Source organism: Akanthomyces muscarius, chromosome 1 (genome assembly GCF_028009165.1).
Source record: "Akanthomyces muscarius strain Ve6 chromosome 1, whole genome shotgun sequence".
NCBI classification, from domain to species: domain Eukaryota; kingdom Fungi; phylum Ascomycota; class Sordariomycetes; order Hypocreales; family Cordycipitaceae; genus Akanthomyces; species Akanthomyces muscarius.
The window spans coordinates 5051361-5076208 of record NC_079241.1 but is presented as its reverse complement, the minus strand read 5'-3'; the positions used below and the strand labels follow the sequence as shown (position 1 = coordinate 5076208).

At 54.0% G+C, this 24848-nt stretch overlaps 8 protein-coding genes across 8 annotated transcripts; 2 read left to right on the top strand and 6 right to left on the bottom strand.

The window, feature by feature from the left end:
* Nucleotides 1-307: 307 nt before the first annotated feature.
* LMH87_006713 (uncharacterized protein) lies at nucleotides 308-3891 on the bottom strand (the record flags this gene model as incomplete). The annotated part of the gene is made up of 2 exons (XM_056204646.1): nucleotides 308-2169; nucleotides 2229-3891. The coding sequence occupies 2 exons, from the start codon at nucleotides 3889-3891 to the stop codon at nucleotides 308-310; spliced, it is 3525 nt and encodes a 1174-aa protein (XP_056059981.1).
* A 2931-nt stretch (nucleotides 3892-6822) lies between these two features.
* Nucleotides 6823-8529, bottom strand: LMH87_006712 (uncharacterized protein; the record flags this gene model as incomplete). The annotated part of the gene is made up of 3 exons (XM_056204645.1): nucleotides 6823-7625; nucleotides 7680-8212; nucleotides 8267-8529. The coding sequence occupies 3 exons, from the start codon at nucleotides 8527-8529 to the stop codon at nucleotides 6823-6825; spliced, it is 1599 nt and encodes a 532-aa protein (XP_056059980.1).
* Nucleotides 8530-9872: 1343 nt separating this feature from the next.
* LMH87_006711 (uncharacterized protein) lies at nucleotides 9873-11636 on the top strand (the record flags this gene model as incomplete). Its single annotated transcript, XM_056204644.1, has 2 exons — nucleotides 9873-10381; nucleotides 10436-11636. 2 exons carry the CDS (start codon nucleotides 9873-9875, stop codon nucleotides 11634-11636), a joined length of 1710 nt encoding a protein of 569 aa, XP_056059979.1.
* Nucleotides 11637-11855: 219 nt separating this feature from the next.
* On the bottom strand, nucleotides 11856-13140 carry LMH87_006710 (uncharacterized protein; the record flags this gene model as incomplete). The annotated part of the gene is made up of 2 exons (XM_056204642.1): nucleotides 11856-12091; nucleotides 12159-13140. 2 exons carry the CDS (start codon nucleotides 13138-13140, stop codon nucleotides 11856-11858), a joined length of 1218 nt encoding a protein of 405 aa, XP_056059978.1.
* Nucleotides 13141-13790: 650 nt separating this feature from the next.
* On the bottom strand, nucleotides 13791-14774 carry LMH87_006709 (uncharacterized protein; the record flags this gene model as incomplete). Its single annotated transcript, XM_056204641.1, has 1 exon — nucleotides 13791-14774. One exon carries the CDS (start codon nucleotides 14772-14774, stop codon nucleotides 13791-13793), a length of 984 nt encoding a protein of 327 aa, XP_056059977.1.
* Nucleotides 14775-15633: 859 nt separating this feature from the next.
* Nucleotides 15634-17423, top strand: LMH87_006708 (uncharacterized protein; the record flags this gene model as incomplete). Its single annotated transcript, XM_056204640.1, has 2 exons — nucleotides 15634-15874; nucleotides 15928-17423. 2 exons carry the CDS (start codon nucleotides 15634-15636, stop codon nucleotides 17421-17423), a joined length of 1737 nt encoding a protein of 578 aa, XP_056059976.1.
* Nucleotides 17424-18957: 1534 nt separating this feature from the next.
* LMH87_006707 (uncharacterized protein) lies at nucleotides 18958-20019 on the bottom strand (the record flags this gene model as incomplete). Its single annotated transcript, XM_056204639.1, has 4 exons — nucleotides 18958-19105; nucleotides 19166-19237; nucleotides 19350-19892; nucleotides 19973-20019. 4 exons carry the CDS (start codon nucleotides 20017-20019, stop codon nucleotides 18958-18960), a joined length of 810 nt encoding a protein of 269 aa, XP_056059975.1.
* A 2455-nt stretch (nucleotides 20020-22474) lies between these two features.
* Nucleotides 22475-23868, bottom strand: LMH87_006706 (uncharacterized protein; the record flags this gene model as incomplete). The annotated part of the gene is made up of 6 exons (XM_056204638.1): nucleotides 22475-22610; nucleotides 22682-22712; nucleotides 22799-22896; nucleotides 22982-23060; nucleotides 23646-23801; nucleotides 23859-23868. 6 exons carry the CDS (start codon nucleotides 23866-23868, stop codon nucleotides 22475-22477), a joined length of 510 nt encoding a protein of 169 aa, XP_056059974.1.
* Between the last annotated feature and the right edge of the window lie 980 nt (nucleotides 23869-24848).

Here is a 24848-nt window from a genome sequence, read left to right as displayed (position 1 = left end):
ATTATAGATTTGTAGAAGTTCACATTGCGGCACAGAGTAAAGTTGAGAGTGTCCATTGTGTATATAGTATATATGTCAAGAAAGCACAATGTTGAATATAATATGTCAATCTGATAAATCCGATTCCCGTTGAAACAATTGTTGAGCAAAAAAAACACCCATGCAGTGCATCCATCGTAAATTACTCGCCATCAATGTCATGCAAATGCCATCCGATCGCTCCTTTTGGTATCAATGTTGAAAAGTAAATGAAAATTTTACACAAAAAAAAAAGAAGATACTCCATAGAGCAACATCTCATGCCCATTTAAAAGAGCGGCGCACCACCGTCTTCTCCTTCCGTGCCAATGACGGCACTGCTCATAAAGTCGGGCTCCAGCTCAAAGTCCATGTTATGCAGCAGCATGTCCATGTCCGTGTCCACTGGCAGAGTGAGCGGCGGGTCAACCACCTCAGTAGAAACATCAGTCTCTTGCTGCTGCTGCTGCTGCTGCTGCTGCTGCTGCGGCCCCCCTAGAAACGGCATCTTCTCGCACAGGAGCTCCTTGAACTTGCCGAGCAGCTGGTCGTCGTCGGCGGCCGTGTAGTCGGTCTTCAGGATCCTCCTGGCCTCGGCACGCAGCGCCACATCGTCGGGCATGGTGCCGTGCGCGAGGGCGTGGCACTCAGCGTGCTGCAGAAGGCGGGCTTCGAGCTCGCGCGAGCAAAAGACCCTCGCCGGGCGCGTGTGCGGCGCCGCGAGCGTGTCGACGAAGCTGTTGGCGGCCGTGGGCCCGGCCATGAAGGCCTTGGCGCCGTCGCGCATCTCGACGGGCACCGCGCCTGCAAAAGGGCCCATGTTGTCCGGCTGGGGGCAGGCGTAGGGCGGCGCGAAGCCGGTGCCGCCCTGCTCCATGGCCCAGGCGTAGCCCTCGGGCAGACCCGGTCCGCCGTCCTTGGTGATGCCCACGTCGCGCTTGAACCTCTGCAGCCACTCGGCATTGTCGGCGGCCGTCTGGTTCCAGGGGTCGTCGCCGTCGTAGATGATCCAGCGTGCCTGGTAGCGCAGCTCCTCGTCAGTCGGCACATGGCGGTTGGGGTTGTTGGGCGACGTGGCCGAGACGACCCATCGCTTCAGCTCCTTGGCAAGACGGCGGTAGCAGTTTGCGTCGTTGAGGAAGGATGGGTTGCTGCTGGGCTTGCTGAATTGGAGAAACTCGGCAGTCTTGGCATTGCTCCCGACGCTCGGTCGCCTCTTGCTTTGCGATGCCCACTGCGAACCGGGGGAGCCCACAGCGGTCGCTTGATCCGACTGCTCTGGAGATGTCTTGCTAGTGGCGCCTGGTGTCTTTTCCGCCAGCGCGTGTCGCTCCTTGAAAGCATCTAGCCACTGCATGTTGTCGGCTGCGGTCTGGTTCCACCCATCGTCGAATTCGTAGATGATGATACGCGCTTGGCGCTGGAGGTCCTCGTCCGAAGGCTCCTTGCCTAGATTGCGCTGTGCCTTCAAGTAGTCACCAAGCTCATTCTCGAGCCTCGAATAGCTGTGGATTGTCGAGTCGATGGAGGTGAGATCCTTGGAGCGGATGGTGTCGCTCTTGATATCTTCTGTTCGGGGCAGATGCGCGCGGCGTCGAAAGGTAGATAACCAAGTGGTCGACCGCTTGATGAGTCGAAGCAGCCAGTTGGCAACAGCCTCGGATGGGTGCGTGCACATTTCTTCGACACGTCCAACAATTCGACAGGCCTCCTCTTGCAGCTCGTCGTCCATGGCGATCAAGCCCAGCAACCTCTTGGCCTTGACAAACTGGTGGAGCTGGATTTCCATCGGGCACTCTTCGAAAAGGTTGTCCTTGCCGTTAATTTTGAGGCTTTGCAGCTCAGCTGCGCGGCGAAGAGGCCCGAACTTGGCTTTGCGGGAGAGCTCTTCGTCGTTCATGATAATGTCACGAAGCCAGGATACCTGGGTGGCGATGCCTTGGATGGAGAGCAATTCGGAGGCGAAAATGATACGGCATCCTTCCAGGCAGAGTTCTTCGTCAGTCGGGGGCTTTCCGTGTTGTTCCCAGTAGGACGAGCCAAAGTGGGCTAATTCCAGCTTGATGAGCTCGTACGCATTACGCGGAGAAGCAGGCGGAGACTGGAGGGCAACATAGGGCATGGGCGAGGTTCGCTCATGATGAATAAGATCTATTACCAAAAGTCAGACGTCGGAATCTTGTCTATGGGAAGTTTCAATGGTCGCATACAAGGCGGGATGGAGTTCTCAACCATGTCGAGAACGGGTACCTCGAAACCCCAGCCACCCTTCCAGTCAGCCATGGAATAACCAGTCTTGAAATGCTCCGCAAGATGATCTACACGAATAGTCCAAGAATCCATTACAATGCCGCAGAAACCGCAGCGTGAGCGGATTTCAGGCGTCGCAATCTTCCAGGGCTTCATGGCCCAGTCTAAAAACTTGACATTGTGAACCAAACGAAGGTGCTGATTCAAGTGATCTTTGCGATAGAATGTGCGCTCCTCGAGGCAGCGCTCTTGGCAAGCAGAGTGGTTGTGCGAGTCGACGTGGGCATCGTCTGGGTTGGCAATACCGCAGAAGACGCAAGACATGTTGCCCGTCTCCGGGTTCAAGGCACGGGGCCCATCGGGCGCGCAGACCCATCGCTCAAGCGACAAGTGCAAAGATTTCTCATGTCTCTGCCAGTCATGCTTTGTTCTGAACGTTTCGGTACAGAAGGTACACTGGAAAGTCTTCAATGGCGCGGACAGGTTGGCGTTGCCCTCGGGCTTGGTGCCAGCCCTGCGACGGCGACGGCGACGGCCGCGGCTGTTGAAAGGCGCCGAGCCAAACGAGCCCCAGGAGTGTCTGGAGCCGTGAGAGTATGCAGATCCAAAGGAGCCATTGGTGGACTTGGACTGCGAGGTGCCCACACTAGATGCCGAAGATTCCTTGCAAAGCGATCTATTGGAGCCGTCATCGGTGTAGTTGAAGCTGTATGGGGAGTTGAGCCCGGAAGACAGGGCAGAAGACGAAGCTGTGACGGCCCTTGCAATAGCGCTGACCGAGGCCGGTTCGTGTTCCGGAGGAGAGACCTGCCAACGCTGCAAGGGGTTCATGGCTTCCAGAGCAGGTGTTCCGCGGCGCTGGGGAATGTCAATTGAGCCGGGCGTGGACCAGTTTCTGGGGTTTGGTGAGACTGATCGAGGCGGCTGGACCTTGCCGCGGCGGCGGGCATTGGCAAGCCAGTTTGTGATTTGCGTCTTGTTCAGGCCAGTCTGGCGCTGTAGCATTTCCTTTTCCTCTTCGCTAGGATAAGGGTGTCTGGTGTGGGTAGAGAGCCAATTCTTCAAGATGCGGACAGACTCGCGGGAGAAGCGGGCACCAATCTTGGGCGGCGCAATGGGAACCGGGGCAATAATACCGTTGTTCTCGTTGGGGTGATGAGCAGCAGGAGCAGCCATATGGTTGGCAAAGCTCGAGTGGATGGTGTTGGGCCAAGGGCTGGGGGGGAAGGCCGCGGCCGGCTCGACGCCAGGCATGGCATTGCCCAGAGCGCGGGCAAAGCTGCACTCGACGCGGAGAGCAACGCAGCTGGTGCAATAGCCCTTATAGCTACCTTCATGAATTTTCTTGCAGGAAAAGCCACCGGCGGCGCAATGGGCGCAGGCGGTCTGGGGCGTCTCGTACCAGGCCTCGGAGATGGGGTCGGGCATGGTGCCGGGGATGGCAAACAGATCAAGGTTGGCGTCGCCAGAGAAATGCTGGAGCGCAGAAAAGCCGAAATCATCATCGTCGACGTTTGCAAGGACGAGATCGAGGTTTTCGCCATCAAGCTGGAAATCGGTAGTCCCACCAATAGCATCGGCAGCCTTGTCCCAGTGGACGAAGTCGTCGAGGGGGCCAGCCATGGCGAGCGTGCAGGCGGTTGCTGGTGGGTTATGCGGGAAGGGCGAGGGCTCAGCAACGGCGTGAGCGAGATTCACGTGGGAGGGAGTGCCTCATTTGCAAAGCAGCACAATCTTGGATGGCGTCCAATGACGCACTGTGTTAAGAGTGTGTAAGATGGTTGACCGCCGGTGCGAACACACAGGCAGTATGGCGTATGTAGAAGCACGCTGAAGGCGGCGGAGAAACACAAGAAGCGGCTGGCGTGTAGGAGCAACGGGTAAAGTATATGCAGCAGACAAGGTCAAAGTATCCCGCCTTGTTAAGAAATAGAGAAGCCCAGGAATTCAAAGGCAGGCTATGTTGATGTGGAATATGGAAGAGCTGTCGCGAAGACGGAGGGTGTCCGAGTTTTGTTCTGTTCTGAACAGGACCGCCCCGTGGCTTGGCGGCGACGACGCTGTACCTACCAGGCGTGGTGAGGCCTGTAAACGGTCGACGCAGCGCTGGAGCAGAGTCACGCCAGCGGGGCCTCCGATCCGGAGCGGTCGGTCGTTGGTACCTACGCAAGGCGGTTTGGCTGTCGGCAAGGCAAAGAAAGGCCAGCAACCCACATTATGTAGAGCCCCGCATGTCAAGGGCGCTCTTGACATGCTTCAAGGTGAGACTAGTACAGATGTAGAACAGCAAGAGGAAAAGGAACCAGGATTGTGGGACAAGCGCACAGGGGGACGGGAGAGGTGGTGCGTGGATGCGCCGCCGGCGGGCTAATAACGGTGCCTAGTCACTCCAGTACTTGCACGGCCCGCGACTCGTCTACCAGTACAATACATAGTATGCACCTACAGTACGTCTTTGACGTCTTAATGCCACTTGGCCAGCTCCAACAGGCCGAGCAAAAGTGCCACAATGATCGGTTTGGAAATAACCGCATCAGCCCCCATGTTGATACTGGGCCGCCGATGACCATTGAGCACGCGATGGGTCAACCTCATGCAGCGAACAGACGTAACGCATTGCTCGTGTTCATTGCGTATACAGTGCACCCTCATCCTGCAGCGTAAAACTTGCTCGCTTACAAGACAATTCTTCACAATACAATTGACCAGCCTCGGTGTACATCTCCATCCGCTTCGCATCCCTCACCAAGTAACAAGGACTCAACTACGCCACGCTGCACTAAAACACGCTCCATCATCCACTTCAATTGCATGCCAGATGCAGTACGCAATGCTACACCGATTGTATATTCCAACCTCGTTATTCAATAGCCAAAGTAGAATACAAACGTCGCTGCTCGGCCTTGCCGCTGAGTCCATGGCATCAACCACCACCCTATTCCTCTGCCCGTATTCCCCGTCAGCTTTTAGCTCCATCACACTGATTCAAAAAAAACTACCAGAACACTCCATCATATTCTCGAGTCTTCCTCTTTTCGGCCGGTCCTCGGTCCGGGCGCGCGTCTCTCTCCACCACGCGGCTTCCGTCCCAAGATGGACTCTCCGCGGGTCACTCTCCTCGTGGAGAAAGTCAAAAAGCCAAATAAACGAAAGTCAAACTGATAGCGTAGTCGCGGTTGTATTTCACAGCGGCCGACGCAGGCCGAGATTGATATGCTCAGATGACTGACTCCCACGCTTTAGATCTGCAATGCACAACGTCCCCCTCCCCCCCCCCTTTTCTCCGGAATGATACGTCGACTCGGACTGTGCTTTAATATGCAACAGAAAAGTATATGCAACACTACCTTTTTTTTTTCAAGTCGCTTCGGCATAGAGAGGGCCGAAGCCGGCCTCAAGTTTATACTTTTCCGCGGCCAAGGCTCTTGAAACTTGGCCAAACTGTCACATGAACGTCCAACGTTATCCGACCGCTACTTTATTCTACACGTCAACTCCCTGTTAGCTTCGATCAATCTCGGTTTTGTTTCTTTTCTCATATTACACGGCAGCATCGATACCGAGGCTGCCAACTGCGCCTCGTGAGGCTGATCGTGGCTTTCTACATTAATAATGCAACCTGTCCCCGTGCCGGTTTAGCGTGGGGAAGCACTAACTAACGCCCATGCACACCCTCGCAAGGCTCTGGAACCTTCCTGGCCGTGGAGCGGCTGAGGCTGTTAGTTTTCTCACGGCAACTTTTTTTTTTGCCGCTTACTCGTACTTGCGCGTTCGCCGTGTTGACGTATCGGCCCCTCGCACCGCAACTTCACCGCACAGCGTACTTGCTCTCGAAGCACCCTTCCAGCATAGCAAGGTGGTACCAAAAGAAAAACGCTGGTCCTTGTTGGTCACGGCGAAAAGAGAGAAATAAAGGAAAATAAGAAGAAATAGATAGTATAAAGGACAACGAGAAAATAGAAAAGAATTACTATAGACAACAATAATACTAAGAAGTAACGAGTCACTATTCCTACTTACTGGAATAGCGTCTTCATTTGTCACCCACTGGCTACGCTCTAGAGCCCTTATTTATGCTGCCCAGGTAGCTACCATGTATTATGACTCACTATGCTTCATTAATCCGGTACAGTTACAGAGGCTCTACAGTATAGGCATCATCTCTTTTATTTCGCTTTACACACATTGACATGCAGCCTTGGCCCGATACAAGGAAAAATCGTGTATCAACATGTTCCCATGCCATGTGCCTACAGTAGGGTGCTGGGCTTTTTTGTCTAAAGTAAAAGCACAAGCCATGAATTTTGCCAATTTTTTCTGTTCCAGCCTGACATTCTCGCATTCCGAATCTATTCAGTTCCCCGTTACCCTCGTAGGCACTCTTTAAGAACAAATGATGATGTGGAAAAGGATCCCAAAGCGCCGTCAGCCCTTTCATCCTGTAGCTATGGATTCCCCCTTGCCGTAGCCGCGTATCATAAACAAACAAATTCATCAATCGTGCCGCGGCCGTCCATCCATCCCTGCATTCACCTCGTAATCGTCGGTCGTCAATTATCCGGTCCTGAGTTTGTACAGCTCTCGCTCCTTTGCGGCGAGCATTTCGCGGATCCTTTCCGTCTCTCTTTCCAGCAGCTGCGTTCGTTCTGCTCTATGATCGCCATCATGACTATTGCTTGTCGGGGTACCATCGCGTGAAGAATAAGCACTTGGCCTATTAACCGGCGTAAATCCTTCGGCCGGTGATCTCATCGGTGGAAGCGAGTACTCCGATCTGCCATCTCTTCCCTCGTACGAGCTAGATGCTGGATTCAGGATATCCCTGATAGAAGACACACGCTTCGCACTGTCGTAGCCACCCTCTGTGCCAATGACAGAAGCCGAATCTGTCGTCGAGAACGATCTTTTTCTACGCGGCGAGATAAATGACGACGGCGAAACAGACGACTGTCTTTCGGGGCCGGCTGTCATTGATGTGAGAGGCGGTAACCGGTTCTCATCGTTTAGAGAAGGCTGCGCGTTTCGAGCAGAGGATGGCGTTTGGCGATAAGCTGCCAGATCTGAAGCCGGCGGCAATGACGTTGGCAGAGGTGATGGCTGCTTCACTTGATGTCGAGGTGTGTCCAAATCCATCGGTACAGGATCTTCGGGCTTTCGTCGTATTCCGAGATTTATAGAGCCGTCATCATTAATGGTGCCTCGTTCTGGTGTAGTCTCGTTGCTGTGCGATTCCATTACCACATCTTCGTCTTCGCCTTCCTCCTCCTGGTTTGCAGGAATGACTCTCTTGCGTCTCTTGATCGTCGCTTTTTTCATCGTCACTGGACGATGAACTCCGTGGAGCCTGTAGTAAAGACCTGCAATTACTCATGTTAGGATATATGTTGTGAGTAAACTCATCATTGACTTACCGCATGCATTGCAGATGACATGACCATTTCCATCTCGTCTCCATAGCGGTGTGATCGTAGTACCACAATTCTGGCACGCAATTATCACAGAGGACTGTTGACTGTGCGCCTGGAGCGCATTGATATCGATAGGGGCAGGAGCGTCGTCGGATGGCTCATCCCCTCCTTGACAGCCACCTTGCCTTTGCAGCATGCTAAGTTTTGAAACGCGGTTATTATATGCAGGGCACCCATTACAGCCCTCTGCACCGCCCGTTCCATTACAACGGCCGCCTCCAGGGCAGGTTCCTGACGGTGTCTTCTCGGCAGCGACGTAGGTCGCGCCAGCCACTTTAGACGCAGAATCTTGTCCAGAGCCACCGGACTTCGGCAGGTTTTCTCTAGATGGTTCTGCAGAGACTACCTTTGGAGGCTTCTTCAGATTCGTTGGTCGCGCCGAGTTTCTGGCTCTCAGATAGAGACCACAAGCGTTGCATATGGTAGCACCTTGCGGGGATCTTCTCCATAGCGGCGTTTCTGTCGTTCCACAGTTGCTGTCGGTGGGGTCAGCTTTGAAGTTCTTTGCATTGATCACTGGGGGGGCGTACCTGCAAACCTGGCTGTGGCCAGACGATGACGCAGGTTGTTGCTTCTTCTTGGTTCCGGCGCCTTTGGTGGATGGTTCGGCGGCGCTAGTCGCGCTTGGGCTTCTGCTGCCACTCTTTAGGGGACGTCTTTGCTTCTCGCCATCCGGCGATGGTCGCGAGGAGCTTGTGGCAGCCGATTCTTCGCGGCCTCTGGATAGAGGCCGCGAGGGTAAGGCTGTTCGTGGCTGCGACGCGGTTGCCACTGGTTGTGAGGCCTCCGTCATGGTTATCTCGAACTGATTCGTGAAGTATGGTGGCAGTGTTGGTAGTTATTGCGATGGCGACTGTTGACGTAATGTCATAAACGGTGTGCGCGATGCATCAGATACAAGACGGGATGGTACGAGTGCCAACAGGCTGCAGCGGTTCGAGTTGAAAGACTGGTGATCAGGCTAGAGCAGGTGGCGGCTGCTGCGCGTTGGGAAAATCAAACAAAGAGGCGAGAACAAAGAGGCGAGGTCAGCGTGTCCACCCACAGCCAAGATGTGGCCAAGGCGAAAATAGGTAGGGTATATGGCGTAAGGCGTAGGGCTATGATGAGCAGGCGACGGCAATGCCCCAGGAGACGTTTGCTGGTTGTGTCGAGGTGATTGTTGTGGTTGCAGGAGCACAAATGCTCTCCGAAGGGGCCGCGATGAAGACAGTTTTGCTTGGGACGGTCCAGTTAGACCTGGGGCTGGCTCGGCGAGTGGCCAAAACTAGGTAGTAGGTAGTCGTGACGAATACGTCCGCCGAAAGCGAGCAGCTAAGTCCGGGTCGGTGGCGGTCAATCCAGGGACAGCACCAAAGTCGGGACGAGCTGTTTTTGCGCAGCCTACTGTGTCGACTCTTTCAGCGCTGCTTGCTCTGGCTGGTCCACGACGGCGACCTTGACGCAGTCTCGACGACTATTCGGTACTTGCTGCTACACAGGCACCGAGCACTTGGGACGGATCGATTATCTGGAGCGTCAAAGATGCAGCGCTAGGCCCGCGCTGACACTGGAAGCCTGTTGATTACATTCACCTCGCTCCCAATTGGCCGCTACGCAGACTCGCGTCCACAAAGGAGCCACAGGGCTTTTTGCCTAGCGCAAACTACTTCAGATAAGATCCTAGCTTGCTAGGAGGCAAGAGGGGCAAGTACCTGGTGGGAAGAAATAAAGATGGCCCGGTTAAGACCAAGCCAAGGTAACAACCAGCCATCACTACTCTGATTAAACAGCGAAAGTTGACATTTAATGCCGAAATAATATGCCAGTATCTTCGAACCATTTTATCTTAGAAAAAGGCTCGAATGCCTGTTTGTAGATGGCACAGGAGTCCAGTGACGGTGGTTTTTTTTCCGCCTGAGGCCCCGTACTAAAAAAAACTACGCCAGTGGATAGCTAGTCTGTTAGCTATTAACAAATAAAGGCATTAAAGAGCATGAGAGGGAAAAAAGAAAAGAAAAGGAATAAGAGAAATAGGAAGGATAAAAGAAATAGGAAGAGTAAAGAAATAGAGAATAATAAGTAAAAGTAATAAAAAGATCGAAAATTTAGCCTCTATGCTGACCTAATGGCAGGGTGCAGTGCTCCACAACCACGATGGTTCGCGTCACAACGCGTCCCCTGCCCATCTACCAGTACATCAATTCGCTGCTCAATTCCTCTGCCTTGCACATCATGGCCTCTGATGCGGAGACTCCCAAGCAGGAGCCTCCTTCCACAGCCTCTCTGTCCTCAATTCCTCAAAAGCGTGCCATTGACGAGATTCACAGCCCTGCGCGACCATCGCCATTGAATCCTGATGTCAAATTCGCAGATCCCCCTTCGCAGACAGACGACGATGGGCAAGGGTCTCGCTCCAAGCCTAACAGAATGAAGAAGGAGACGTTGAAGAAGCGCGAGGCCAAGGGCGACAGCGTTCCTCCAACCCCTGACCCGAAAGCCGCCGACAAGGAAATCGAGCAGAGCGAATCAAGCCCGTTGCGCTACAAGCTTGCGCCGCCCAAGCTCTCCGACTTTGACCCGCCAAGAGGGCCCGTTCTGACACTGCATCATGAGGCCATTATGCGTGACGGAGATGCTGTCCAGTTCTTCGAGACGTCCGACCAGTAGGCTGCACCCTATGACCCGGCCAGCCAAGGCTAGACTAACCATATCCGCAGCGTGGCCAATAAGAAGAACTTCCGATATACACATTGCATAGCAGACCCGCGTTTCCCTTCGATGATCTACTATCGCCAGACCGAGCCCGAGCCGTTCGGGCCCCGTTTTAGCTTTGAGGATGCAGCGTCGCACGTCTTCTTTGACAAGTCAGCCCGGACCGTCACCACTGATAGAGGATTCCGCATGGCACGTGCCAACGTTGCGGTTCGAGAGGGCCGATGGTACTGGGAATGCAAAATCACGCAAGGAGTGCGCCCTCCGCCACCCGGAGAGACGAAGCCGGAGGGCGGCAAGCACGTTCGCATGGGATGGGCGAGACGCGAGGCGTCATTAGATGCGCCCGTTGGTTTCGACGCCTACAGCTACGGCATTCGCGACGTGGCAGGAGAGAAGGTTCACATGTCCCGCCCAAAGGAATTCTTTCCAGCGGGTGAGGGAATTCGCGAAGGCGATGTTATCGGATTAGAAATTCAGCTACCCTCGGAACGCTTACAACGCAAGATCATGGCCGGCCAATACCACCCTGCTGTCGACGCTGCCGACGAGCCGCCGCCTCCGACCGCCGAAGGCGCAAACATTGTCCGCGACCGCGTACCCATTCGCTTCAAGGCACATACCTACTTTGAGAGAATCGAGTATCACACCACGCGCGAGCTAGAGGATCTTATGAATCCCTCGCCATCCACCGCTGCCAGCGCCAACTCCCACCCTCCGCATCCAACACACGCCACGCCCGCTCTCCGAACGCTTCCGAATTCTTATATCAAAGTCTATAAAAATGGCGTTCTAATGGGAACACCGTTTGAGAATCTTTTGGGCTTCTTGCCTCCAGCTTCGCGACCGATGCCGCAGGTTGGCGCTCGCGACGGTCTCGACGACGGCATGCTTGGCTACTACCCAGCCATCAGCGTATTCCGTGGCGGCGCGGCAGAGGTCAACTTTGGGCCAGACTTCTGGTACCCGCCTCCCGATTTCGACGCGACGCAAACAGAGCCCCAGAGCAAGACGCTGCGAGCCGTGTCAGACCGCTACAAGGAGCAGGTGGCAGAAGACGCCGTGTATGATATAATTGACGAGGTGGATTTCTGGATGCAAGATGGAGGCCACGACTCAACCCCCGGAGCAGCCAACGCCAAGGCGGAAGCAGTGGATTTAGCACCCGGTGGTGAGGAAATTAAAGAATTGGTGGAGGATGATTGAAAAACTATGCCTCGAGGCACTTTCTATCTAAAATAACGTTGGCATGAATAATGATGATACCCATAAGCCAACAAGACAATTTCTCCGTGCACGTTCAAATTGACAATGGTCTCTTCGCTAAAAAAAAAAAAAAAAATTGACTGGTCAAGAACATCGTATTAGGTATTTCGTTTCGTTAGGCGTTACAAAAGGGTCATTAAAAGCCCATCTATGGACATCTTATCGCGTCTTGCTAGAGGTTGCCACTGCTTCCCCTTCGTTCAACTCGCGGCCAGAAGAAGTCGCCGTGGTCTCTTCCGGAGCTGTCACCTCTGTACGAGGTGGTACGGGCAGCGTGGGGTCATCCGGGAGCTCTTCAAAGCGCTCACTATCGTCAATCGTATCCTCCGTCTTTTCACGCTCCAGGCGGGTTTCACGACCGCGCTTGTAGCAATACCACAGCACAAACAGAAGCACTGCCGTCAATGTTAGCAAAGGAGGTATTATTTGGGGGGGGGGGGGGAAGTGGTTCACAAAACTCACATGACAGCGCGACACTCCAGAGGACATTCATGCCGATAAAGGCCGGCCAGCGCGTCTTGAGCGCCTCGACAATCGCGCGCAGCATGGCCACCACGGCGCCAGGCTTGGTGACGAGCTCGGTGATGTTCTGGGGCAGGAACATCTTCTTGGCGGTGCCCTTGAGGCCGTCGTCGGTGTCGGCCTTGATACCCTGGCTCGCGGCCGCGGCGGCGAGGATCTCAGGCCCCAGCGTCGACGTGAGCTTGTCGGGCAGCTGCGTGACGAGCTTCTTGAGCGACGAGGGCAGCTTGTCGAAGCCCTTGGCGATGGCGCCGTCGCGGTCCTCGACGAGGCTCGTCAGGTCGTCGACGGCCGTCGGCACGCCGTTGACGAGATCCTTGAAGACCTGCGTGAAGCGCGCCAGCAGCGCCGACGCCTCGCCGGCGGGCACAATCTTGTTGTTCTTGGCCGTGAGGTTGAGGCGGTCCAGCACGTTGCCGAGATCTTTCTTCTCGCGCTCGGCCTCTGAGACGGTCAGCTGCGCGTCTTCCGGCTTCAGCCCGTCCTCGGCCTTTTTGTGGCGGGTGAAGAGCATGGACAGGCGGTTGGGCTTCTTGTCCGCCGCCGTCGCCGTCTTGGCTGCGGCATCGTCCTTGGCCGCCGCCTCGTTCTTCTTGGACACCTCGGCGGCTATGACGGCTTCATTGTCCGAGTGCCAGTCAATGTCGGAAACGTCGACGCGGGGTGGTAGCGGCGGCGCGGGGCCGTCATGCTCGGCGAGCAGGTCTGCGATGAAGCGCTCATCGTCTTCGTGCAGCACGACATCCACGTTGCCGCTGCCGTCGTCGCGTTCTTTGCCTTTTAGCAGCTTGGATGTGCCATTATTTATCTCATCGGCGGTCGTAGAATCGTCGCCTGAAGCTCTCGCGTGTTCCGCCTCTTGTTTGGCCTTCTTCTGCGCGTTGTGCTTCTTGACCTTCTTGTACGTAAAGAATTCGAGCATCGTGTGTGGCGCAGGCTGCGAAATGGGCTGGTATCAGCGCACTTGTTTTCTGAGGGTATCTGAGGTTTCGCGGCAGCGCAGTGTGTTTGTTGAGTTGAAGGAGAGGTCGAGCGACTTGGACCCTTGGTTATGTACTGGGGCCAAAGCTCGAATTCCAAGTTCTTTGTTAGCGCTTGTTGGGGAAGAGGCAAAGAGGCCGCCCTGACACCGCCACCAATGAAGGCGACGCCATGGGCCTGAACTCCACAAAGCTTGTGATTGTGCCCAGTTTGTCAATCACAGTCAACCAGTCAGATACCGCGCCATTGTTGAAGAAAAAAAGGTTGGCTGTTTGAATCTTGATTTAGAGATCGCAAAAGTACTGCTCAAAAACTCAGCATGGCAAGCAGCGTCTGTTTATCCGACTATAACAGAATCCGCACTTCAAGCACAGCACGGCTCGCCAACACATACCTCGCTAGGCCCCTCGACACAAGTTAGCCGCCACGGATTTTTATCGTAACACATATACACATGGCGCATCTACATGCATCGGCGCATCTGGTCTGTAATGGTCAAATTATACTGTGGGTATCGTTAATATACGTGGGTCTGTTGATTTCCCTTGGTCATGTGCCATGCTTGTCATCTAAGTTGCTCCTTTTGCCACTTCACTGTTCTTGGTCTTCCCTCTCATAGTCAGCCATGCTTTGCTGCACCACCTCGTCTGCCAAATTGCCCCTTCTGCCGCCACTCTGGCGACGACCTCTCTGATATGCCTGCGTAGATGTTACTGCCCGCTCTCCCACGTACAGTTTTCCCGCCCACTCTCTCGAACATCTGGGGCACTTCTTGTCTCGTCTCGTTCGCCAAAAGGCTTCCTCGCAAATGTCGTGGACCCGGACGATGCAGTCGGGTTCGGCACACCGCACTCCCACCGTCACGATATCCTTGCATGCCTCGCAAAACTTGATCCGCTGCCATTCTCCTTCCTCTGCATCCGGATAGTTGAATGTGCCAAGGAGCCATGGCCTCAATTCCAGGAGCGCCCTCGGTGTGAGCGAATAGAATCCCTCTCTGCTCTTTTCAAACCATCCACCGCCAACAAGGTTCTCCAGCACTGTTTCTACTTCGCTGTGCTTCAGTCCTCTGTCAACGGTCGCCTGTGACTGTGTAGGCTCGTCTTCGCTTCGGTTGACGGCGCTCTCCCTGCGATTCGGTCTTGCGAGCTTGACTGCCTGCATATCGGTAAGGGCGATAACTTCCATTCGCGGCGTGTTGTACTTGTCGAACATGGCCTCCAGGGCTCGCTTGACAAATGCAAGCTCATCGTGGGTGAACGTTGTCGCAAGTTGCGTCTGCGAGTCCGAGGCGGTATTGACAAAGGCATAGACTCGTTCTTTGGTGACTTGGTGTTGCGTTCTTCGAATCTCGTAATCGAACAGAGACGCAGCTTCTCGGGCCGTTCCCATCAACTTATCAAACATTTCTTCTGTAACTTGTTCTGGCCGCACTTGGTCTCCATCATTTTCAGCGTTCAATATGGCAGCAATGACCGACCGCGACTCGCGAAAAGTCATGGAACTCCTCCCAAGCATAGCCTGTAGGAATGCCCGGTTTGTGTTACCGTACTGCGTTTCGCCTGCGATCTCCATTGTGCCGTTTTGTGTCGTTCCTGTCACTGGCAAATAAAACCAGGCGACGATGCAGGCACAGAATGGAGGGGCCGCAACGCGTTCTCTTTACGCGTGGGATCTGTGGGGGCCGTTGGAGGTACGCGCCAGCAGCCAACTGCAACACCGTCGCCCCGCGTCGAGTGAAATAGAGATATATTCCAGTGTTGCTTGGTTGTCTTCAGTTTGCAATTGATGTTGTCTGTATTTCTTTTTTTCTTTTTCTTTATGTCTTATTGGTTTCTGCGACCCATTCGTCAGTGACTGTAACATAGGAAGTCAGTCAAGCACCGAGTTTGCACGCGAGACAAGTCAGAACGGTTGACCTGTGCAAGCCACAGCGATGTGAGTTAAAACTATATACAACTTCCCACTCAAATGCATCAACCTCCGAGTGACCCTTTCAAACTTGACGTGCTTTTATATTCATTACCTTTTTGGTAAAGTAGACTGATGATGATTCATGAAATGGAGCAACTGTACTGCAGGGTAGGTAGCGCGTCACCGAATGTTGCTGACTCATCACAGTTACGGGCGACTTCTGGAACTCGCAGCTCTGGAGCTTGACAACCTCGTTTCCACACGCAAACAGTGCGGATCTTCCCATAAACGCGACCTAAAAGGGCTGCTTCGCGTGGCGCATATATGACTTGATGCGCGTAGACCAGTGAAACCGAATTGACCAGGAGAGCGACGCGAATCTTTCCCCGGCTTACTTTTGGGGAGCTCTCACTTCCACTGGCCAACGTGACGAAAGACCGCCAGACCTACGCAGCGCCGTGAAGGCGACGCATTTGATACATGCATGATCGCGCGCGCGCTCTACTGATAGAAGCCGAACATGGCAGACCTGAAAGAGTTTGACGTCTTGCGCGTCGGGCGAAGTGATGGCGCAGATACAGGCCCCGGATACTGGCCAGTTACGGCGTCAGCGCCGAAGAAGCTTGCCAAGGAGGCCACGGACAAAGCACCCAGAACCAAGCCACAAATGATACGGCTCGCTGAAGACGATCCTCGCTATGTCGAATGGAAAGTCAAACTGGGAATTATTCTAAAGATGGAGCTGTCACCCAATCCTGATGGTAAGTTCAATGGTTGATGTTGGGCAATGAAGCAATATTGACAGGCCAATTAGAAGGAAATGCATGGTTCGTAGAATTCCCTCGCGGATACTGGCCATATGAAAAATCAAAGCATATTTGGGTGTCAGGATACCCAGTCAAATCGAAGTTGTTCAAGACCCCACAAGAGTTCGCAGCGCATCTGATATGGCTCCTCTCGTCGTCGAAGGAATACAAAGACTGCTGCTGTGTTCACTGCAATTCACCCAACATGGCAAAGCTTGCCGCATCAATGGACGAGATAACCAGCAATACACCGACGCTCCCGCCAGCAAAACCAGAAAAGATTCTACCAAGGGTGACTCCAGTGCCATTACCAACCATTCCCGGACAGCCACCGCTGAGGCAACCAGAACCATTGCCAAAGGCGCAGCCCGTGCAAGCCAAGCCAGACGCGAAGGTTGCAGCTCAAACGCAACCCCTGGCAGTAGCACAACAAGAACAACTTAACCAGCAACAGCAACAGCAGGCACGACACGCGCAGCTGGCAAGCCAACATCAAGCACAGCAGCAACGCAACATGGGATGGTCGCTACAGTCACCCATTTTATTCCGAGTCGGAGAGCAGGTGTGGTTTCAAAATGGCAATACATGGCGCCTGGGCATAATCGCAGCACAAAATCCCCAGCAGCCTGGAGTTCACGAATTGATGCCACTGGGCAGCAGCCTAATCCCGCAGAAAAATGTTGGCAAGCAAGACAGGGATATGCGGCCCTTCCAGGCTTTTAGCGTCCCCCCCGTGGCGATCGAGGAGCTGAAAGACAAGATATTTGACGAGATACCGTGGCCCGATAAGTTTCGCGAGTATGGAGCAGATCCCTCTAAGCGAGATTTGCTTTTGCTTGACGCATCAAAGATGGCTGCATCCAAAGTTGACTGGTCCAACTCGTTGTGGTCAGCCATGTCGGAGGATGTACAAGCCAGGACGACCACGTATTACGGATGTTTCCTGGGTGCGGAACGCATCGAGGTCGGCGACTGTTTGAGAGTACGAAATCTGCCCGTCGAGCTCAGCATCGCGTCCGAGGACCTGGTCGTGATGGGTCTACGATTCATCTACACGTCCGGCGACTTTCCTGGAGCCGTCTTCTTCCGCGGCACTCTCTACCAGCGTGCAGACCCGGGGGCCGACCCCGCGACGATCGTTCCCATGGAGCAGTTGCCCTTTGCCCTGCGCGACGAGTCACACTGGAGGAGCCAGGTGCAGCCGGCCGCCTTTCACGGCTGGGTCGTCGTGGGCGACGGCGTCAGGCTCAAGGAGAAGTCGGTCCGTGGCCGCTTTTACCCGACACACCGGATCATGCCCATTCTCAACCCGTCCGTCTTTGAAGCTGCGGTGGCGCGTCGACAGATTGAGGACCAGCACCCGTACCTGAACAGCCGAATGGACGGCGTGGGACGCTACCTGGGCCGCCAAGTCAACAGACTAGAAACACTCGGAGCGAGCGTGCCTGCAGGTTCCAGATTGAACCTGGAGCCTTTTGTGCGAGAGGAGATGAGACGAGCATGAGCATGAGAGGGAGAGAGAGGGAGAGGAAACAATGCAGAGGCGGTACAACGCAGCATGCCCGGTAAAGTAGCTGCTATATGACGGAGCAAAAAATGAAATAAAATTGTACTATTAGATGCAGGTAGGACAAGTTGTGGTCTCTTTCCTCAGCTGCAAGGGAGGATCAAGAGTAAAGTCACCAGGCATGTATCGTCAGCTTAAACAGATTCGCTGGCAATCTGACAGACAAAATGGTAATTCAATCGTGTCGCGACATGGGGACTACTGGCGTGAGATTGGCTACCATCGATGGGAAGCCGACCATTGCAAAAAAAAGTGATGCGTCGCGTACATGATGACTGTCAAGCAAAAAAGCCGTTTAATTTCGGAAAACCGTAATGTTTCGGTGCGGGCGGCGGGCGTAATACCACCACCACCCACCCACTCCTTGGGGCGGCGGCGGCGGCGAGTGCATGAGAGAACAAGACGAAGTTACCAACAGAGGGGTACAGCTTCTCATTGGCCTGTTTCCGCCCCTCTGATGCATGGGCGCGGACAAGTTTGCCTTTTTTCCATTCATGTTTGAGTTCAAGCGAGTTGAAAAAGAAAAAAAAAAAGAAGGCAAAGCTGTCTAAAGACACACGCACATACACGTGGCATGGCGCCAGAAAAGCCTCTTTTCCGGACCAGCCTCCGAGAAACGTAGGGATGAGGAAAAATAAATAAATGGCGTTGTTTATCACCCTCCCCCCCCGGTCGCAATATATCTACGTCACTTTCTTTTCATCTCTGTCATTTTTGTCGGTCCCCTCTTTTTACTTTTTTCTCTCAACTTGTCAGCTTCCACATGGCATGTGCCGGAAAGGGGAAAATATAACGGTAATATAAAATACTGTCGATCCGAGGCGTCCGGCTTAAGCCAAGCGACAATTTGCTGCTTCTGAGAAATCACCATCGCGATCCCTCTTCCCAGTACATACTATATTTCGTAGCGTTCTTCGCGCCCCCCTCCCTGAAGGAGTCTTGTGCTGTCTCGTGGCGGAACCTGAGGCACGTATGCATCAGAGATGTACTCTGGCGTATTCGTTCTTTTGTGCGATCATGCAGAGCAATGGCCAGAAACAACAGTATATGTATCCATGATGCTTGTATATTGAAATGTAAAAGAAACATACTTGTTCAAATGGCTGAATCGCTATGATAAATGTTATGCTAAAATGCTTTTCCCAAACTCCCAGCGCCTGCTTCTGTTCGTCAATAAAAATTGCAGATCTTGCGCCCGAAATCTAATAAATGTCAAAAATCGTTAAAATTGGGCTCCCCGCACAATGCTGAGTTTGCTCCTGTACGATTGCGCCGTATATGCTCTCATCTTTCAAAAGAAAAAAACCCCCCCCCCCATCAATCGTGATCAAACATGGAAAGCGCCAGGGCGAGCTGAAAGGGAAAGAGACAAGGCTCTGCCACGCTTTTCATAGGGACCGAAAATTTCCGCCATCGTTTGTACCGGTGGCTCGTGTTGAAAATCCCCCTACCTCGAGCGGATAACAATCAATTATTCTTGATCCAGAAAGGGATCAGCCCCTCGTGCTTGGAGCTCGTTCAGCTTTGCCTCGAGTCTCAGCAGAAAGTTTGGGTCGCACTCTGGGTCAACGGCGCGCGGTTGAGCCCTGGGCGAGTCGTCGGACTTCTCCTCGCCACACCTCCGGCATGGAGTGCCGTTATCTGTATGCGGGGGGTACAAAGTCCAACATTTGACGCACTCGTAGTAGGGGATGCTGTTGGGGCCAAATTCATCACCGGGATAACCGAATGGGTACTTGCTGTGCTTCGGTCTGCTTACATGTTAGCTCTCCGAACATTCGCGGGGACCCCTGTGAGGGACAAGCAGACAAGTGGCAAGCGCCACCCAAAGATTTGGGAGTATGCTTAATTTGGAGGACTTACGGGTCTCGAGGGCAGTCTGTGCAGCGAACATGCTCGCATTTGTCGCAAACGGTCTGGCTGACTTGTGCGAAGTCAGCCTGGCAGACATGGCAAGTGCGTCTCACTCGGAGACGGGGCCTTCTGAGGACCAGATCTGCGCTGCCAGGATTGCCGCGCCTTTGGAGGTGAAGGCCAGCATCGGCCAAGTCGGAATCGGGAACAATGTAACCCTCGTCGCCGTTTGGGTAGTGGCGCCGGTTTGGTCTGCCAACTACATCGTCATCGATATCTTGGTCTCTGTGCAGACGAATACATATCTTGCAGCGGGTATGCGAGCAGTTGGAGCAGGTTCCTCTGGGGTTGATGTCGCCATCACAGCGGTGACAGTACCAGCGCACACGGAGGCTGAGTGGCTTATCTTGACGGAGCACCGTTTCACCGGCTTGCGTTGTCCTCATCTCCCAGGTTTCAATGTCCATGCCAAGGCGCGTGGAAATGGCCCTGCCGCGCTGCTCGGCGATTTCCAGCTTTGAGACTGTGAAGATGTGATCCTCGGCGCCACGACTGCGTTGTGTCAGTGCCATGGGCCAGTCAACAGAAATAGACAGAGGACTGTAGGCGGGCGACAACGATGAGAAACTCACTTTGAGGAGCCAGAAGGCTCAGAGCAGTCAGTAGCCGAGAGCTTCATAGCGTCCAAGTACTGTGGATTGTGCAGGAGGAGGAGTGTTTTGGTGACCCGAGCTCAGCATACGGCGTTGAAATGTGCCTGAGGAATAGTGCTAGGCGGCAGGAATGCAGAAGTAAAAGATGATGGAGCCGGGAACTCGAAGTTGGATGCAAGAAATCTGAGAAATTTGCGGGTTCTATGCTGATGCTGGCGTGAGAAAAGGTTGACGGGTTGCTGAAGTTCCGTTTGCACTGGTGGTGATGCAGCGTGCAAGGTGTGTAGGGCAAGTGGGTGAGGGAGTGAGAGTGAGCGAGTGAGTGGACAGGCTGCGTGACGAGTACGAGGAGATAATTGCGGTCAAAAGACTGTTTCCGTATGCGGAATCACAAAGCTGGATTCTGAAGAGGAGAGAGGTAGCATGAGGCGAGACAAAAAAAAAAAGGTCGCAAGGGGCGGGTGGAGGGGAGATGATAAAGAAAACGCGGAAGAAGCAATGTTGGGGGGCGAGGATGGTCTGGCGCTAAAACAAAAGGTGTCGGTTATCGGTGGATGGAGCAAAGCTAACTTACTGGTAGTTTGGTTGTGCAGCGGCGGATTGATCTGTGATACAGGTAGGGATTAATTAATAAAGATGGACGACAGACAAGGGTGTGGAGGCGAGGAGGGTGTGATGAGGAAGAGCACGGAGCCGTGCAAGTGGTGTGGCAGGCAATTAATGAGGATGCGAGATGCAGCGAGGATGGAGGATGGAGGAAGCGGGTGATGGTGGTCAAAGGTGTCTGGGATGAAGAGACCAGGACCGCTGTGTCTGGGAGTTTACGGCACTATAAAATGCCTATAACATTGGTTGCGTTGGGGTAGCTAGGCAGCAAACGACGAGAAACACGATGAGAAACAAGATGACGGCGGGAGGCCCGCGACATGGGTGCTGTGCCGACTGGATTAGCAAAGCACACCAGATGGCCTGTAGCTGGTCAATGGGGGGCGGCCGGCACTCGACTCAATATTGCTTCATAAAATTTAAAAGGTACGTACGGATACTGGGAATGCAAACAAAAAGATGGCTCACGGACCACCGAGTCCACCTGCTCTCAAGCAAGCACCTCTCCCACTTCCCTCCTGCACGCCAGACGCCCTCCCCTCCTTCTCCTCCATCATCCACCTTGTTTCCAGGCTCCTGGGTCCGGCCATCCAACGCCCGTCATATTCTCGTCTCGTCATCTTTTCTCTTCTGACCCCTCACTGGCCAGCTGGTGTCCTGCCTGCAGTCCTCCTCAGTTGGGTATGCACGCCACTCGGTCCGTCCCACCGCTGGCCGCCCAGCTTACCACGGCGGTGGGCCACGCTTGCACACCCACCAGTCTGTCTTGCAGCCTCTCACTCTTTTTGCCGCTGCCACAGACACACGCCTCAGCGGCCTGTTTCTTTCTTTTTCGCTGCTCCTGTGCGCCAGCCTCTGTGGACCCGTCTCATGCTCCTCGCCTCTCCTCCAGCGCCCACTGGACCGCTGCCCACTGCTGCTCCAGCCCGGCCCACCATCTCGATCCTAGCTGCAGTTCGCTGCCACGGCCCCGCGCATGCTTGTCCAAGCGGCCGGACCAGAGCGCTGGGTTGGCCGTAGGACCACCGTGGCGGGTTAAAAATGCCAGCCAAATGCCAGCGAGGGACAGAAGAACATAATCAACCACACAGAGAAACTCCGCTCTCTGACAGCCGTGTCCTTTTCCTACCTAGTCTCCGAACCGAGCCCTTTTCCCGTCCCTCGTCGCTGTCTGCCATGAGAGCTCGGAAACGGACCAAAGAGGCTATCTCCCAACTGACCCGGTGGCCCTCGCAGGCCAACTAGTTACCTGAAACCAGTCAATGCATGCTGGGCCACAGTATCCGTAGGTCTCGCGATGGTAGACATGCACACGGCACGCCTCTGGAATGCCAGCCATCAAGGCGCCTCCAACCCGAGCAACAGATGCTGACGAAGGAACGGAGAGAAAACGGCCTTGAATTCAACCCGCCTCTGTCCATGAACCCTCAACGGCTGTCTTGACTTCCGAGTACTACTGCTATCTACAGTGGGTTGAAGGTAATTCCGAGCGAACTGCCACCAAATCGCCATACATTAGCGCTCGGAATCACCTGGAGACACTGTAAGAGTCGCGGATCCTCGCTGGGACTTGCTCGTTGGTGTTACCAGCGCTGTGCCTCCCACCACCCACCACCCACCGCCTCGGAACAGCGCGCACGACAGGATCTGAACACGCCGAAGAAGCACTGCATTGACAAGACGGGCAACAGCTTGAACCAAATAGATGCAGCGCGCACAGATCCGCCGTCAGAGTCCAAAGTCGCACGGCACAACGCAACAGGTCCCCTATTTCGCTAGTCAACTAGTCTACCCGTGCCCGCTCACCGTGGGGGCGGCACAGTAGCCCTTGTGTCCAAGTCTCACTTAATGATCGACTGACAAGTGGTCTACAGACTACAGTTCTTCTGTAAGCGGTCTGTGTGATTCGTATAGCGTATCCTCATCTTGACTGCATTGCTGTGGCATCAAAACAACATGATCAAAATATGGAGCACTCGCAGCAGCCAAAACGTGTTCTGAGTTACTCTCTCTATAACATGACAGGCCCATTCAGCGTCCAGACCACAAATATGAAGCATCAGGAGAATATTATCAACCTACCGCTGCAGCCGCCTCCCTTTTGGTTCAGCCACTATTTACCTCACGGCCCCACTGATGAAGGGACCGGGCCTCCCATTTTGCCACCTGCTTGTGACCTTGTCGCCGTCTTGGACCGACCGTTGGAACGCTGGCTGATCAGGTCACCGTGTTTCCAAATTCCCGGGCTGCATGGCCCATGCGCCCATCTCATGATGTTGCAAATACTCGCATGATGACTGCTAGTTAAGTCAGTGTCATTCAACATTAGCTCTCCAGCCGATGTCTTGTGTTCAGAGACATCGCTGCAATGTAACCTCACACCTCAGAAGCAGGCCCCCACGTTCACGAGTGGCCAAAAAAACCAGCCAGCCAGCAAGCAACGAGGTTGACAAAACGGCTCCTGGTGCCCCAGCAGCTGCTATACCAGTGACAGCCTTGCTGGCTGCAAATCATGAGCCAAATCACTTACCGCTGCCTTATTAATGCAAACACCAGGTGATGAAACTGACATGTCATTACACCTATGCAGCCTTTCGCTGCCGCAGCCAACTAGCTGGAAACACCCATGCTGTGTAACCTCAATTACCCAGCAAAGGCCCAAAAGCCCCCGAGTGCTATGTCTTACTGACACGCTATTTGGCTATCTGTCCTCTAATGGTGTGCTTGTGCAACGGTTTTATAAGCCACTTTGGCTGGCCGTACAGTAGCGGCCAGTGACATGAATTGGATGGGCGGTGGTGCGGCCGCAGATGCAATTCTGGCAGCACCTCTAGTTGGTCGCCGCTCCGCCGCCTCCGCCGGGTCTCATCGGGACACACCATTCCGACATCGTGGAGGCTATTCTTCTCGTGCGGCCTGTTAGGAAAACGTACGTGCCTATGCATGCTGCTTTCGCCCCAGGAAGCCAAAGACAGCAGATCGCCTCAATACTTTCCTGTCAAAGTAATACCGAGCCAGAAATCTATCGCTTGTCACACCAGACTACCCAAGACCTGGCACAAGTGGCTTGCATATATGGATGCCTTTCGGGGACCACCCTGCTCCAGAAGCTCCGGGAAAGGGCCTGGTGTGCCTGGGATGCCAGCGATCATCTGGATGCGACACCTCCAAAAAAAGGTCCTTGAGTGCCTGCCATGCCTGACTATTAGGTACGTCAGACTGCTAGCAAGATGAGATTTAGGGAAAGAAAGACACGGACGATTGTTCATTTCTCAAGGACTGGCAACCAAGATATGCGAACTTCCTGTTCCTCTCTGCCGAGTTGGTCACCCATGTTTCCCTCCCAAGCACTTGGTACCGTGGCTTGCGATGATGCGTGGTACCGTATGCCACGCTGGCGTATCCACATTCTGCCATGACACTGCCAGTTTTATTATTGCGTTTGTTTGTACCACTGCCGTTCAACCGCTCGACATTGACTTGCTTTTTCCCAAGCAAGGAGGAGGACCCTGGCCCGTGCCGCCGGGTCGGGCCCGACATTGCGCAGTGCCCAAGCGGAGCGGTGTATTTTTCACTTTGTACCAGTGAGTTTACAACGCGCCAGCCCCACGAAAAAAAAAAAAGAAAGAAGGAAAAAAACAGAGGCAATTAGGCTTGTGCTTTGCATTGCAGCAACTAGTTTCGCCGGCATGACTAGTTAGCCTGCGGAAGAAGCTTCCTGCTACCGGCCTACCGGCCTACCGGGAAGGGAGCAGGTATTGGAGGTGCTGTCCCGTCCCTCTGGAACCGCAGCGCAGCTAAAAGTACAAGCCAAGCTGAACCTGACATACACTCAGTACGAAGCTGTACCAGTCGTTTAGCGGGACGCTCCCCTGTCGGACTCTCCGCATAACATGGGATGGTGATATATTAGAGTTCCTCATCCAGTGTTCCAGAACATGGGTGACGGCATCATTTCCTGCTCCTCAGACCACTTTCTTCTTCTCTCCGCTGGCCGCCTTTCGCTCACGACTACGCTAGTCAGAGTGTGCCAATTTTTTTTTGTTGCGACTTTCAGCCCACGACCCCTGCATCGTCTTAGTGCAAGTTGCTGCCCAAGCTGTCGGGACACGACAGCTTGTTCCACTGCGGAAGGCAAAGAGACAAAGCAAAGCGGGGACATTTCTCATTCGTTCCGCGGCGATTTGGCAGGCTACGGTGGAAAGAGGAGACATCACTCATGGCCAGCAGACCATAGAGATAAGGACAC